General features: G+C 37.8%; 1 protein-coding gene across 11 annotated transcripts in view; it reads left to right on the top strand.

The window, feature by feature from the left end:
- Positions 1 to 17282, top strand: part of nrxn2a (neurexin 2a) — a 516409-nt gene that overhangs the window by 481204 nt on the left and 17923 nt on the right. For 7 of the 11 annotated variants that reach the window (XM_048167610.1, XM_048167609.1, XM_048167605.1 and 4 more), the window contains 3 exons: positions 8686 to 8857; positions 12831 to 12920; positions 16351 to 16679. In XM_048167610.1, coding sequence (XP_048023567.1) covers positions 8686 to 8857; positions 12831 to 12920; positions 16351 to 16679 — 591 coding nt within the window. The remainder of the gene's footprint in view (positions 1 to 8685; positions 8858 to 12830; positions 12921 to 16350; positions 16680 to 17282) is intronic. The other 4 variants (XM_048167611.1, XM_048167607.1, XM_048167615.1 and 1 more) reach the window with 1 other exon arrangement.

Here is a 17282-nt window from a genome sequence, read left to right as displayed (position 1 = left end):
TTTGACAGCATTTTTTTAAATCTTAGTTATGTTAATTTCAACATTACTACATATTAAAATCAAATGTTGTATCTGTTAATATTATTTAATGGGCCTGAGATAGCATGAACTAACAATGAACAGTTGTGTTGTATTAACTAATTTTAACATAGACTAATAAATACTGTTACAAATGTATTACTTATTGATAGTTAATGTTAGTTAATGCAGTTAACATTAACTAATAGGACCTTACTGTAAAGTGTTACCAAAATTCCATCAGAATTTTCTGATTACTATAAAGTCCATTTGGACGTCAGATACCACAAGTTTATAGTTATTTAGCTAAATTGTTTTGTTTTGTTTTATGTAAAATTTTGATTCCTGCCAATTTTAAAGAGCATTTACTGCAAAATAGTCAAAAACATTGTTTTATATATTTATATTTATTTATTTTCAAAAATCATTGATGTTGCAAAATCTCATATAATCTGGACATAAATATAGAGAATTATATAGTGTAATTTATTATTCAGTAAAATTCATTAATTTGTCAAAATGCATACATTTATATATAATATTTGTGTTTTACATTAATGAGCAATAGTATTTTACATTTATGATATCTTAAAATGTAATATATATATATATATATATATATATATATATATATATATATATATATATATATATATATATATATACACACACACACACTACCGTTCAAAAGTTTGGGGTCAGTAAGATTTTTTAATGTTTTAAAAGAAGTATCTTCAGCTCACCAAGCCTGCATTTATTTGATTAAAAGTACAAACAAAAACAGTAATATTGTGAAATATTATTCCAATTTAAAACAGCTGTTTTCTATGTCAATATACAGTAAAGTGTCATTTATTCCTGTGATCAAAGCTGAATTTTCAGCATCATTACTCCAGTCTTCAGTGTCACATGATCCTCCAGAAATCAATCTAATATGATGATTTGATGCTCAAGAAACATTTATGATTATTATCAATGTTGAAAACAGTTGTTTACATTTTTATTTCATGATGCTATGATGAATAGAAGTTCAAAAGAACAGCATTTGTCTGAAATCTAAATCTTTTGTAACATTAAGCACTACCATTCAAAAGTTTGGGGTCAGACCCAATAATTAATCAATACTTTTATTCATCAAGGATGAGTTAAACTGATCAAAAGTTACAGTAAAGACAATTATAATGTTAGAAAATATTCTATTTTAAATAAATGCTGTTCTTTTCAACTTTCTATTCATCGAAGAATTTTGAAAAAAATTTGTACACAACTGTTTTCAACAATGATAATAATAATGAATGTTTCTTGAGCATCAAATCAGCATATTAGAATGATTTCTGAAGGATCATGTGACACTGAAGACTGGAGTAACGATGCTGAAAATTCAGCTTTGATCACAGGAATAAATGACACTTTACTGTATATTGACATAGAAAACAGCTGTTTTAAATTGGAATAATATTTCACAATATTACTGTTTTTGTTTGTATTTTTAATCAAATAAATGCAGGCTTGGTGAGCAGAAGATACTTCTTTTAAAACATTAAAAAATCTTACTGACCCCAAACTTTTGAACGGTAGTGTATATATATCTGATGGTAGCCTATAAATTTGATATATTCTGAAAAACCTAATGACAGTTGTGATAAGTTTACCCTGAGGGTCTTATTAACCAGGTAGAAGGATATTTAACCCCAGTAGTTTGGAGCAATATGGCCCTCTATCATGTTTTTTATGTTTATTTTATGTACATGTTAAAGTCATATCTAAATATGTTACAAGGAGGGTATCTTCCCCAATTCCTTATTCAGTACATAAGGACGTTTCTTCCATCTAGCTGATTCATTTTAGGTTAATTAAAACTTACTTTATGTATCAGCTTAGTTAAAATATTCAGACAGTTGGTAACTATGTTGAGACTCCTTAACAGTTATAGTTTTTTCCCCTTAAGTTGCTTGAAAAGAACACAAATAAGATGCATTGAATCCACATTTCAAGAACATAGAATCACATTGACACAAATGATTATTTTTGACCCTTCTTGCACATTTGAGCCCCTCTGAATCTCCCCTCTTTTAATAAAAAATATTCCTAGAATCGCCACTGGCGTCCATTCGCTCACTCACCTTGTATGGAGGACATCATCCATTTTAAAGCAGCAGTGGGGTTACCCACAGGGCATAGGGGCAGGGAAAGAGTGGAGGGGGATGATTGTGTCCTCTCCTTCAACTTCTGCCCTCATCAGCTTCTATCACATAATGCTCCAACTCCTTCCTAGACACTCCGAACTCTCCAAGCTCACATAGAAGCTGCAGTGGATGTGGCAGCTCAATGCCTGTGTGGTCAGACCCGGGTCAGATAGGAGCAGTGGGCTGATGTGCTTGAGAGCCACGAGGGAGAGACAGGAGCGTTATTACAGCACAAGGGCAAATCAATGTGTAGCTCGACAGTTCGAATGTTGCAGTGTGTGTGGGAGATTATACTCAACAAATAGTCACATGTGCTCTGTTTATGACTTACCTAAATTGTAATTGTTTTCTCAGGATACATTAATACAGGGGGTTTCAACCAATATGATCTTTTATCATATTGGTCTGTTCTGAGAATTAGGTTGTGTAGAATACAGCAGACTACTGCTAAATCAGTGCAGGTTGTGTCTGGATAAACTAGATTACACTTGCTTGTGATTAAGATGCAGGTTTTTGTGGCACAACTGTTCAGTAAATTCACCCTAGAGCATATGTATCCTACTCTGCCCTTGTTTATCTGGGCATTTTATTCACATTATCTTCTGCCCTTTGTGAAATTTGCTCTGTCAGTTTTGTTTTGTTTTTCCAGATGTTTGACATCTGGGCATTAAAGCCAGGTGTTTGCACTTTAGCTAGCAGGGACAGCCTGTTGACAGGTGATTCTGTCCTGCCTCAGCAGCAGCACGCTCTAGAGAGATTAGTCACCCAAAATGCCCTTCACTCTTATGCATCATCAGTATTGCATCAAACACAGAGGCTCTGGATCATAAATCACTGTCATTTCTCTTTCTAGTCATGAATGATGGCTTGCATTAGCCTGTTGCTGGCTGTCTGTTATGGTCATGAGATCAGGAGGTTGTTGTGCACTTAAGGGCACCAATGGGCTCCTTGCTTGGGGCCACAGGTTGTGCCGTTTGGAATAAAGGATCTGTTATTCAGCTCTTCACTCTTGTCCTTCAATATCTCTGCACTTCATCTTCCAACAAGAGTCTTCGAGCTGTAGCTGAGTTTAACAAACAGCACTCACTCCAATTCCTGCTGAGGACAGAGAGGCAGAGAGTTTTTTTTTAATGATTTTTTTTTCATTGTCAAGAACAGCATTATTTTAAATAGAAATCATTTGTAACATTGTAAATGTTTTTACTAATGGGAGTCACTGTAAATGTCACTTTTGATCATTTTAGCATGTCCCTTCTGAATAAAAGATAAAAGTATTAATTTCTTTCAAAAACAAAATCTTACTGACCGCAAACTTATGTGTGTATATGATTTTTACACCATATTTATCTTCTTTTTTTTAAGTGGAAAAGTTCTGAGAAAAGTAGTGTAAAACAGTTTAAAAAAAACCTGTAATAAAATCACTCCCTTATTTTAATTCTAAGGAAAGAATGTTCTAATAATGAATTGTGCATCTTTTATCATATTGGTCTGTTCTGAGAGTTAAAGGGTTAGTTGAAATGTGAAATTTCTGTGATTATCTACTCACCCTCATGTCGTTCCAAACCCGTAAGACCTTCATTCATCTTTGGAACACAAATTAAGATATTTTTGATGAAATCCGAGAGGTATCTGAACCACACATAGGCAACAACGTCATTGCACGTCAGAACACCGACTCAGTGTTGGCCGGCTCCTGCACCAGCATCACACGCATGCTGCTCACGTGAACAGTGTCGGCGTTCTGACGTAGAACCGGCCAGGAGGACACTTCAGCATCTGAACATCAAGACTTAGGGCCCTATCATACACATGGCCCAATGCGACGCCAGGTGTGACGCATGTGTTTTTTGCTAGTTTCCACCCGACGTAGTTATCATTTTCACGTCCAGCTCCATGTTGTTTAAAGGTGCCGAAGAACATGTTTTCAAAAGATGTAATATAAGTCTTAAGTGTCCCCAGAATGTGTCTGTGAAGTTTCAGCTCAAAATACCCCATAGTTTTTTTTAATAAATTTTTTTAACTGCCTATCATTATAAATGCGCCGATTCAGGGTACGTGGCCCCTTTAAATCTCGTGCTCCACGCTCCAAGAGCTCGCGCTTGCCTTAAACAGCATAAACAAAGTTCACACAGCTAATATAACCCTCAAAATGGATCTTTACAAAGTGTTCATCATGCAACGTCTAATCGCGTAAGTATGGTATTTATTTGGATGTTTACATTTGATTCTGAATGAGTTTGATAGTATGTTTCATGGCTAAAGCTAACATTACACACTGTTGGAGAGATTTATAAAGAATGAAGTTGTGTTTATGCATTATACAGACTGCAAGTGTTTAAAAAAAGAAAATAATGACAGTCTTGTCTCCGTGAATACAGTAAGAAACGATGGTAACTTTAACAACATTTAACAGTACATTAGCAACATGCTAACGAAACATTTAGAAAGACAATTTACAAATATCACAAAAAATATCATGATATCATGGATCATGTCAGTTATTATTGCTCCATCTGCCATTTTTCGCTGTTGTCCTTGCTTGCTTGCCTAGTCTGATGATTCAGCTGTGCACAGATCCAGACGTTAATACTGGCTGCCCTTGTGTAATGCATTGAACATGGGCTGGCATATGCAAATATTGGGGGTGTACATATTAATGATCCCGACTGTTACGTAACAGTCGGTGTTATGTTGAGATTCGCCTGTTCGTCGGAGGTCTTTTAAACAAATGAGATTTATATAAGGAGGAGGATACAATGGAGTTTGAGACTCACTGTATGTCATTTCCATGTACTGAACTCTTGTTATTCAACTATGCCGAGGTAAATTCAATTTTTGAATCTAGGGCACCTTTAAATAACAAATGCACTCATGCCGATTTGTTCGCCTATGGGCATGCTGGTCTGAAAATGAGGTGTGTTCAGATGCATTGTTGGCGCATTGCTATTTTGAGGCAGCTGAACACGACTGTGCCATTGACCTGACCAACAAAAACCTGATCTAAAGTCAGTGGTGCAGTATTTTTGTTTTTTTGTTATTTTAATGGTGCGTCAGTAATAGGTGCCTATAGGTGGGTGCACAACGTGCGTACACACACTGCTTGTTACACACACAGGGACGCGCAGCAGCACACAAACATTTTTAAATATTAAAAATAAAAGGATACCTCTCTGGAGAAGCGTTCATCTTTCCACTTGCAAATTCTGCCATGTAAATAGCGAATCCACAATGGTGCAAGCACAACTGGCTTTTAAAGGGAATGGGAGATGAGACTCTGATTGGTTTATTGCACGTTACACCCAAAACACACCCATTACTCATTAAGAGAATAGGTACAACCCTTTTGGACAATGCGCCGGGTGCGGCAACCATTTTATCCATCATTAAACTAGCAAAAGAGGACCCTAAGTGCACCATGCGCTTCAGACCTTGAGCTTAGATCATTAAAATAGGGCCCTTAATGTTTTTGGACTGTGTCTTAGTCATTGTTCATATATATTTGCAAAGAGGTCCAGTTTATCCATGCATTTCCTGTCAATTGGCTACCTTATAGTAAGTCATGCCCTTATCCTTGTGGTCAAGTCAATGATTTTGTTGTTGTTTTCCATACCCAGTGAGACATTCTGCTCCCAGTATCGTTAGGTAGATCATAGATAGGAGTATCTCAGACCAAATGAAAAATATAGAGCAAAATGGAGAGTGAGGAGACTGATGAAGTGTTTCATGACATGGTTCCTACTGAGCAACTGAAGCATTAAACTCTCTGTTAAAAAAAACCTTCTTCATTCCTGTCATTCTTCTACCTGGATTTACTTAAACAAAATGGAATGTGATGGTACAGTGAGTCTGTAACGGCAGAGTGTGTTTGAACTGAAGTGACATTCAAATTGAATTATTCTTTTTGGAAGAATTTCAGTTACTCGTTGTAGCTGTTGAAGTACCTGCAGCAGTATTGGATACTGTTGTGCATTTTAACTAACTTAACCAGCAAGAATCAATCAGCATCTAAAGAAAGACCAAGATTCACTGGTCCACTGGCAAAAACCAAGCTGGGCCAGCAAGAAAATGAACTAGAGTCCTGAATCTAACTGTCTTTTTCTTTCTATGAAAACATAACTCTTCACATTCTCTTTTCTTATTGTAGAGTTTTTGTTTTGTTTGCTTTTTGGCTTTTATATGAAAGCATAGTTTAACATTTGGCTAAAATCCTCTTGTGTATTCATTCAGTAGATGTGTCCTCATTGGTATGGTGAGGAGATGTCAATATCAGGCTAGCATTAGCACACACTCGCTAGTTTTTTATCTTCGCCCTTTAGACTCCAGAACATACTCTGCATTCACCTCATGCTCTGTTTGATATTTGTCAGACATCAGCATCTCAATGAGAACCTGTCAGTTGAGGTCAGTGGAAGTAAAGAATATATCCAAACTCTAAACGTGTGTGGAAGTTTTATCAATCTGTGGCTTTGTGTCAGAGAACACGAAGCTCTTTTTTAATGTTGATGTTTTGGCTCTTTCCAGAGACTGACAGTGGACCAGGCTAAAGCTGTAGAATAGTGACATGTTACATGCTATCACCATGACTGGATGTTCCCAACAAGAACGAGGTAGCATTTCTGAGGCGTTGCACGCTGAAGTGCGCCACCCGGAGTTGGCTGGGGGCAGGTGGAAGTGTTCTTGGGAGGGAATGAATCACTGTTAAAATAAAAACAGCAGGAAACTGTCAGTAGTTATACATGTCAGGATGTCAGTAGCTGGCAAACCAGTGTGTGTTCGTGCTTTTGTGAGAAAGAGCGGTGATGAATGCAAAACATGGAGCCACACACCATTTCCCCTCCTGCATTACAAAGGACACTGCTGAGCTCCTCTCCCAAGGGTGAGCCACTGTACCATGACCAGATGTTTCTCTTTGCTCGCAAGATATTCCCTATCGCTCTCGCCATCATTCATTTCATTTTATCGTCACATCTAATACCTTTAAATATCGTTATAAACATTTTCTGGATGTTTGTGCATGTTATATCTATAACTGTTATATCCATGTGGAAAATTATATATTTTCAAAATCGACTTGGTGGTTGCCTGAACAACTAGGTAACTAATTGGTCTTAAAGAAAGCCCTGCGTAATTACAGGGCTTCCTTGTTTCTGGTACACCTGAACCCAATCATACACATTTCCTTGGGGGCGTTTACAAACTGTCTAGTGTTCAGCACACTAATTAAAGTGTCTCTAAAATATATTTTAAAAAATACATGTATATGGAGGTACATTTCTTTAACTTAGGGCACTCACAACGGTTGATTTTTTTTTATTTCAACTAACAAACTTTAACTCTTTATAGATTGGTTTATTCTGCATTTATTTCATTTGCAATTAATTCAGTCAACAAGCTGTAATTTTGTTAATTTATGTCAAATAAGAGTGAAAATATAATTGTGTGCATTTATGGTACATTAAATGCTAGTTATTACATTTAGGAAGATGAAGGATTTTATTTTATTTTTTATATTCCCACTACAACAATCAATTGAGGAAAACATTCCAGGATTTTTCTCCATATAGTGGACTTCAACAGGGTACAACCGGTTGAAGATCCAAATTGCAGTTTCAGTGCAGCTCTACACGATCCCAGCCGAGGAATAACGGTCGTCTATAGCGAAACGGTCATTCATTTAAAAAAAAAAAAAAGTATATACTTTTTAACCACAAATGCTCATCTTGCACTAGCTCTACGATGCGCCACACATGACGTAATCTTGTTGGAAAGGTCACGCGTGACGTAGGGGAAAGTACCGATCCAGTGTTTACAAAGCGAATGTGCAAAGACTAAGTCAAACATCCTTTACAAAAAAAGGTAAAACAATGATGTCAGATGATTTTGAAGTTGAAGGAAAAAATGAGATGAGTTTTTCGCCCTACCCCGGTACTTCCACCTACATCACACGTGACCTTTCCAACGTGATTACGTAATCCGTGGCGCAGAGCAGTGCAAGATGAGCATTTGTGGTTAAAAAGTATATACTTTTTAAAAAAAATTTTTTTATAGAAAATTACTGATTGTTTCGCTTGGTAAGACCCTTATTCCTCATCTGGGATGGTGTAAAGCCCTTTGAAGCTGCACTGAAACTGAATTTGGGCCTTCTACCCATTGAACCCCAGTGAAGTCCACTATATGGAGAAAAATCCTGAAATGTTTTCCTCAAAAACATAAAGAAAGAAAGAAAGACATAAACATCTTGGATGACATGGGGGTGAGTAAATTATCAGGACATTTTAATTCTTAAGTAATAATTCTTTAAATAAATGAGTGAGAGTGTAAAAAGAGTGTCTCTTTTAATAGAGTTCATTTGTACAAAAAGTACACAAAACCAAAGGTTCCCACAATCTAAGTAAACTAGTCAACCTCACTTATCAACAAGTCCACCATCATGACTCATCCCCAATGTCCACCTCTAAACAAACTGTCCATTCTTACACAGGAGCAAGGAAAGGTCGGTGTGATCTTCAATGTGGGCACAGATGACATCACCATAGATGAGCCTGCGGTTACCGTGAACGACGGCAAGTACCACGTGGTTCGCTTTACACGTAGCGGTGGCAATGCCACCCTCCAAGTGGACAACCAGCCCGTCATCGAGCGCTTCCCATCAGGTAGGACCCCGGAGGGGATGGGGAAAGCCATCTGGGGGGGTGGGGGGAGAATCCCATTACACCTGTGGTTGGTAGAAATACTGGGAGCAGCTTCCCCTGGGACCGGACACATGGGGTCAGAGAGAGAGACACTGTATATTTCCACTCGCACATCAGTGGGATGTTGTTTGAAGCCCTTGGCCTGTATTTGGATCCATGTTGGAGGCATGCCTTATTGAAGGGTAAAAATTGATTTATAATTTCAAATGTGAATTATTTAGGTTTGAAGTGTGCCATTTTTACCTCAAAGTCTTCCCAGAGAGTTTATGAGTCACCACATGCAGCGCCCAGCTAACCACCGCATGCACAATCTAATAACAATTGCAAATTGACACATTTCCCCCCAAGCTGGCTTGCCTAATATATTCAGCCCGAGATGGATTTGGATCCTTTACAGTTCTCAACTTCAGCCAGCTTTGCTCTAGGCGGGCTGAGGAAGGTGTCTCTGCGCCTGTGAAGATCCACCATCCCTGAACTGCGCGCAAACTTTGAACCACAAAGCGCGCTTTCATTTTTTTAGTGTTAGCCAAAATGCCTCTTGCAGGTTGCTCTTTGAACCCTCGAACATCCAGAGTTGTGGTGCATTCAGCGGCATAAACTGATATTGCACAGCCTTAAACTTTTGTAACAAGCCTTGATTGATGATTTCAACCCTGCAGTAGTCGTTCCCGTGAACCGTCCCTGTACTATACAAACATCTCGCTCTGCAGTGCCCTGGCCTTGTGTGCTTTCCAATTAAACTTGAGCAAACTCTCTCTCTCCCTACTGTGTGCTCAGGGAGCTGCCTTCCTCTCATAGATGCTGTTCCACAGGAAGACATTTTCTCTGTCTCTAATAGCAATCCTGTCTTTCCCGTCCTCGTTTTTCAATCGGTTTCTCCGATGTGCTGCTTCACGGCAGGTTAGTGCAGCGTCAAGCAGTCCTTAGCAAAAATACAGCTCTAGCCAAATAAAGCGGCGCCTCTGCTCACCTGCTACGCTCCTTCCACCCCCGCGTGTGGGGTCTTGTCTCAAAATTGCCAGAGGTTGAATGGCGCTGCGTCCCTGCGGCTCGGGCTTGAGATTTCGTCTGATTTCTGAAAGGGAAAATTGGTTTTCTACTGCTGCGACATAGGCTTCCCATCCGCCTAGTCTCCCCCTAAGCCCCCTCAGGTGGTGAGAGTCAGATGGGGCGGCCTCTCCAAAGTGCAGGGATAAAGCCCAGCTTCAAAGTCGTCACAGTCATGTCATGCTTCCTTTAAAACTGAGTTATGCGCATTTAAATGGAATGGCACGGCTTTTATGTGGCACCTGTCATCCCGGGGATTTAAAACCGATGATATAGGTCTTGCGTGTCATCCAACACTCGCAAAGCTCACGTGTGTAAACGAAGCTGGCCGTGTATCGCTTAGATTAGCAGGCTCGATTAATTCAGTTAATTAAAACGGAGGATTAGATAACTGGATATGTTCCCCGGTGGCAGATTTGTTGCTCCCTGCGGGCACAGGCGCAACTGACCGCTCGCCTCGCTATTTTGCTCAGCACGCCATTGCGTTGGCTTATAAATAAGAATCTGCTAGAAATCAATGAATAGCACTGCATCAGACTTTATTTGATGGATCAGTTTGTTTTAACTTTTTTTTGCCGCTTACTCACAGACGAGACCTATTTCAAGTTTTCTTTGACGGTTCAGCACAGAATTTGCCACACATGAGCTCTTTTAACAGGCTTATGGGAGTGGGAGGTTTGGCCCTCATTCAGGTTGCAGGGTGGGTAGGAAGAACGCAAGGCTTGTATCTCACACAGCTGTCACAGAAGGAACATGACACAGTATGTGGTATGTCAAAAAAAATTCAGTTAACGCTTGGCATACCGACATATTCCTTCAAGAAAGAATAGTTTTAACTGCAAAATGACTTATTAATGGCTTTGTCTGAATTTCTGTACTTTCACAGTATGTGGGTCAATGGCGTGACATCTTTTTTCTTTTTCTTTTTTTTTCATGAACATGTTATATATATACAGTACAGTCCAAAAGTTTGGAACCACTAAGATTTTTAATGTTTTTAAAAGAAGTTTCGTCTGCTCACCAAGGCTACATTTATTTAATTAAAAATACAGTAAAAACAGTAATATTGTGAAATATTATTACAATTTAAAATAACTGTGTACTATTTAAACATATTTGACAAAGTAATTTATTCCTGTGATGCAAAGCTGAATTTTCAGCATCGTTACTCCAGTCTTCAGTGTCACATGATCCTTCAGAAATCATTCTAATATGCTGATTTGCTGCTCAATAAACATTTATGATTATTTTCAATATTGAAAACAGTTGTGTACTTTTTTTTTCAGGATTCCTTGATGAATAGAAAGTTCAAAAGAACAGCATTTATCTGAAATACAAAGCTTCTGTAGCATTATACCCTACCGTTCAAAAGTTTGGGGTCAGTAAGAATTATTATTTTTATTTTTTTGAAAAGAAATTAAAGAAATGAATACTTTTATTCAGCAAGGATGCATTAAATCAATCAAAAGTGGCAGTAAAGACATTTATAATGTTACAAAAGATTAGATTTCAGATAAACACTGTTCTTTCTATTCATCAAATAATCCTGAAAAAAAATATTGTACACAAATATTTTGTACAATTGCACACATTAAATGTTTCTTGAGCAGCAGATCAGCATATTAGAATGATTTCTGAAGGATCATGTGACACTGAAGACTGGAGTAATGATGCTGAAAATTCAGCTTTGCCATCACAGGAATAAATTACTTTGTCAAATATATTCAAATAGAAAACAGTTATTTTAAATTGTAATAATATTTCACAATATTACAGTTTTTTACTGTAGCCTTGGTGAGCAGACGAAACTTCTTTTAAAAACATTAAAAATCTTAGTGGTTCCAAACTTTTGGACTGTACTGTATATATAATTGAACACCATGTGACAACTTTTATTGAAAATGGTATAAAAGTTTTTTTTTTTAAAAAACAACGTGAAATAAAAAGAGTTATTTTCTTAAAAGTTGGCATGTTTTAAGGTAGTTTTTAGAAGATTTTTCCTTTTTTTTTATCATGAACACTCATATGTCATTGATCCATACTGAATATGATGAAGGACTCACTGAAATGTTCTGGGTATGTCACAGCCGCTGTAAAGTTGTATACGTGATATTTGAGAGGACATAAACGTCATTATGTGGCAAACAATGTTGACCAAGCCGTTGTAATAAGGGGTATTAGGATGACATGGATTTTGACAGGACAATGGTGGAGAGCAGAGAAGAGAAAACAGTGATCTGAGGAGATTGTTCTTTTGAGTGAGTAACAGGACCCGCAAGCTCATTTTAGCTCTGATGAAGGGACCTGTCAGAAAAAGAGAACCGTCTCTTATCTGGCAGCCATGACACCGAGTCGATTACAGCTTTTGTGTCTTTTTATAATTACACGTGTCCTAATTTATGCAGGTACCTTGAGATTTTGATACTAGATGCAGCACTGATTGCATTGTTCTCACTCTGATTTCTTGTAGAGACCAGAAAATGTCTTCCGGAGCAGTTTTGACACTACCATTGTATAGCTGCACATTATAATATGTGACATTATCACTGATATCATTGTTGTCCTATTGATTGTATGAAATGTTGCTCAAGTATTATTCGCTGAGATGACATCACAATCAACCAGACCAAAATTAGAAGATAAACGATCACTAAATATGTCCTCAAAGCTTTCTAAACAGAATTAAACATGCTCTAATTAGTCTCAAGCTTCTAAACTGTCTAATAACTAAGTGTAATCCACCTTAAAACAACATAACTACCAGCATAAAGCTCGTTTAGACTTCCTAACTTGCTAAACTTGATAGTCTTGTTGCCATGTTTTTAACCATGTGACGCTTGAACTTCCAGATATTAACCTCTTATCTGTCTCTCTAAATTCTTTGAAGGGAACATTGATAATGAACGGCTTGCAATAGCCAGGCAAAGAATTCCATACAGACTTGGTCGGGTAGTTGACGAGTGGCTACTCGACAAAGGTAATAAAAATGGATTAATTAAACAATGACTTAATGACTTATTAAGGCTCTGTAAGAGGTGCAGTTCCCTTAAAACCGCAAAGCTGCGAGCCATTTTGAATTATAAACTTCCAAAAAAAAAAAATGTCAAACATTTTGCATTGGCATATAGTGGGCCAAAACAAACTGTGAATTGTGGCTGCCCACATAAAATATAAATCCAATCAGCATTTCCATGTGGCTTGTGCTTTTCATATCACATTATTAAGTTAGAACTGCACCACTTCAGAGATAAAGGTTTAATCTTAAACATAATCCCTGACTAACCCTCTAACAACGCTCCATAACTGCAACAACTGTTTGTAAATAGTTTATTTTTCTTGCTGTCTTATGTTTTCCTTCTGTGATCCTCTCTGACTTCGCTAATTTTGAAGCAAGAGTATTAAAAAAAAACAACAACACTTTAAATCTTACTAAAGAAAAATATATTGATCTTTTCCAATCCCAAGCAGTTAAAGGGACTATTGCTTTTTTATACTTCTAACACTAAAATGAGAATAAAGTTTCAAAATCCCCTTTAACCCTTTGAGTCTAATGAAAACAAAAAAGATTATGTTATTTGGACCGTTTGCATTATAGTCTAAAACTTAACCGTAGTAATCTTTGGACCCGTGAGACATCTGTAAACAGATGAATCCTGCATGGTATTTGATTTTCCCCAAGAAACCTTCTCAGTTATTAAAGCGCAGAAACAATCTCAGACACCTGCGTCAGCACATTATCAAAGAATATTGGGCATTAATGCTCTACTGGATGTGTAAGTTATCAGACTTTTTGGTTGGTTGCGCCTTTTTCATCTATATGCAAACTTCTTTTTCTGTTCATGTGCTGAGCTAACATCACATCTAAATGTTAAGTGTAAAACAAATACACTTGCACTGTTTTTTTATGGAAAACTGACCTTTCTAGGTCTGCATTCCTTCGTTTGTTGAACTCAATAACATGCAGAGTATAACGTGATCCAAAGTTCAGTTCTACATTTGTCTAAAAGTCATTTTCAGATGTTTAGCTCTTGCTTGTGCACCCAACTAACATCTTTTATTAATATATAACTGTATATATATATATATATATATGCAATGAGTATTTTCTCTTAGTGTGATTTGAGTTCTACCGCTCAATATAAATAGGGCGCTAAACTAAAGCTAATTCCATCTTAACCTCCTCCTCCTAAATCGGAACTAACTCAGAGGGTTAAACAGTCTAAATATTAATGAAAGACATTTTCGTTACCAAATGAGAGAAAAATTGCTGTCAGCCTTTGCACATTCAGATGTGATTAACAATGTCCCTTTAACATGTGTAATTATTTATCAGTTCTAATCTATAAGTAATGATAATGACACAAAGCCCTCATACATCAGGTCTGTGTCCTGTATGAATGGTACATTTTACTGAGTGACTGGTCTTTGTGTAAGAAATTTGTCTCTGCCTCGTGCTCTCTATCTCAAAGGCTCTTTGGTCTCCTCATTCTCCTCCATTAAATGTTCTAACCTCTGTCACTGGGTCTCATACATTTAGCTGCAAAGAAAAGATCTGTCCAACCTTGAGTTAATCATAGGAAAACCTTTTTTGCATTTATGCCAGACATGCGAGAAAATTAAATCTCATTGCACATTTTTAAATAGCAGTGAAAGAATGAATGCGCCTAAATATGAATATCCTGTCGTTATTTACTCAAATGTCTCATGTCGTTCCAAACATACGCAGGACACATAAGGAGAAATTTTAGGTACGGTCTTGATTGCTTTTTTCCAAAGCATGAGAACGGGGAAAAAAATTCTATTAAAAAAACAAAAAAATCATAAAAGTGTTTTTTTGAACACTGATAAATCAGTGGCTTATAATAGCTTTAAAATTAAAGTCAGTCGAGTCCAATGTCATTTTAGTACTCACTGACTTTCATTAAACAGACAAAAACAGTTCTAATATAAAAACACAAATTTGTAAATATATTCCTTTATATTCCACACGAGAAAGCAACATGAGGGTAAGCAAATGATGACAGAATCTTCATTTTTGAACTATCACTGCAAATTCCATGCAATACTATCACAGAGATGATAAAGAGAGCATTTATATTATATTTTTCTCATTGGTACTTTGTATTATGTCACCATATGTAACCGCCCTTAATGTCACACATTAATCAGGATAATCGTTCCACTGTACAATAAAAGAACACGCGCAAGTGGAAAGTGGCCATCTGGCTTCTTCCCACTCTATTACGACATGCCTTTCAGAGGTTATGGTCTTTTTATCTCCGCTCTCATGTCAAACTTGGTTATTTTCAACTGTTAAAATCAAGACCCTACTTGTGTTAAATGGCAACCCTTCATTAAGCATTAAGTGGCTCACACTGAGGGGATAACAACTGCCCACTTCATAATCAGCTGTGTCAGAGTACCTGTTCATCAGGATTAAATGGATGGCGGCAGTCCAGCTCTCAGGGGCCAAAGGAAATGGCACTTTGAGTTAACCATCCTTTTCCACTTTATGTAGTAAATCTAAAGGTTTTGTTGGCATTAAATTATATCTTAAGTTTGGCCTGATTGCTTAACATTCACCATTATAATTCAAAACCACTTGAATCAAACCTGTAGCGCTGTGACTACCTGTTACCGCGTTGAAGTTTTTATAATATTGATTCAGATTCCTTTTATTTTCATGATCATCAACTAAATAATCAATTCAACCAGTGTTTTTTTTTTCTATGCGAAATGACTCAGTGACAATGGAGATTCAGGGGACGAAATCCTTAATGCAGAGGCATGGTGTGTGTGTTCGAGTGTGCCTGTGCCCCTATGTACTTCTGTTCGTGGGGCTGGAGGAGATACTCCTCTTGCCTCGGTGACACATTAGCATTTGAGCTGGCAGATGACACTTATTCATGCAGATTAGCATCAACGAGGCCTCTGTTTCTGAATAAAACATATCAAAATCTCTTTACATACTCATAAATATTGTTTTCCAATTTGGTCCTCCTTATTCAGTTCATTATCCACAGCTCAAGCCTTACTAGTTTAATGGGACTCAAATGATAATATACAGCCATTATTCTATAATGATAGGGGCTCTTCCATTCCTCCTCTCATAGAGGAGCCACCTCAGGCTCTGGGATTGATCTTTGCCATCATGTTTAATACAACATTTTGTCTCCTGCACCATCCGGGTCAGAAATGACAGCCATTAGAATTGGAGATTTCCATCGCCAGGTTCAAATGTTAAAAGTGTTATCAGCTGATTTAGACACATCCTACTTGTGACGCCAAAAGCAGCCTGTATTGATGGTCGCTTTTTGCTTCTCTCTTTGCTTCTCTCCTTACTGTCGTACTGCTCTCTCTTTCTCTCTGTCTTGCTCTCTCTCCATCTCCTCTCTGATGCATCCCAGGTCGGCAGTTGACCATCTTCAACAGCCAGGCGGCCATAAAAGTGGGAGGTCAGGATAAGGGGCGGCCATTCCAGGGCCAGATCTCAGGCCTGTACTACAACGGGCTGCAGGTGCTGAAACTGGCCGCCGAGGGTGATCCGAATGTGCAGGTGGCTGGAAACTTGCGTTTGGTTGGGGATGCACCCTCCGTCTTGTCCACAGAGACCACCTCAGCCACCCCTCCGGCTGCGGCGGACATGTCCACCACAATAATGGAGACCACCACCACCATGGCCACCACCACCACCCGTAGACAGCGCTCTCCCAGCCTGAAGGACAGTATTACACAGGTGAGGATGGGACGGTGGAGATAGCCATCATCCAGAGAGACGGTCCTCTTATTGGCCTGTCTCTCTTGAATGCGAGGGATGATGTTGCGTTTATAAAGAATTTTGTTTTACAAGATGTCCAGTTGGTATCAGCAATAAAAGAGCTGACAGGACAGACCACCTTGGGGTAAAAAATGTGTCATTTATTGCTTGAAAAAGAGCTGTCACTCTGCATCTGGAAGGCCCTGAAGGGGAAGAATCATAAAGCTCAGATTCGCGTGTGTCAGGATATATCTCCCCCACATAGGCTTTTCCTTTCATTCCTCCCACGCATAGTATTTTACTAGTCACATTTCCTTTGAACAGTCCTGCAATTTTCTCAAGTCATTATTTTCTAAGCCTCAAGAAACATATTTAGAGTTGTAACACTTTTCTTATGAAAGCAATCATTTGAACGGTTAAATTTCTATCCATTTGTGAGATTTCCAGTTTGACATCCTTTTTTTTACTCTGACTTTTGTTTATTTTACTGTACAATTTACTGTATATGTATCAGGAAAAAATATATTTTTAATTTTACATTGTTAACAACATATGTTGATCTGGCATTGAAGCGTAGAATGA

This window comes from Megalobrama amblycephala, linkage group LG18 (assembly GCF_018812025.1).
Source record: "Megalobrama amblycephala isolate DHTTF-2021 linkage group LG18, ASM1881202v1, whole genome shotgun sequence".
In the NCBI taxonomy this organism is placed as follows: domain Eukaryota; kingdom Metazoa; phylum Chordata; class Actinopteri; order Cypriniformes; family Xenocyprididae; genus Megalobrama; species Megalobrama amblycephala.
This window is presented reverse-complemented; position numbering and strand designations above follow the sequence as displayed.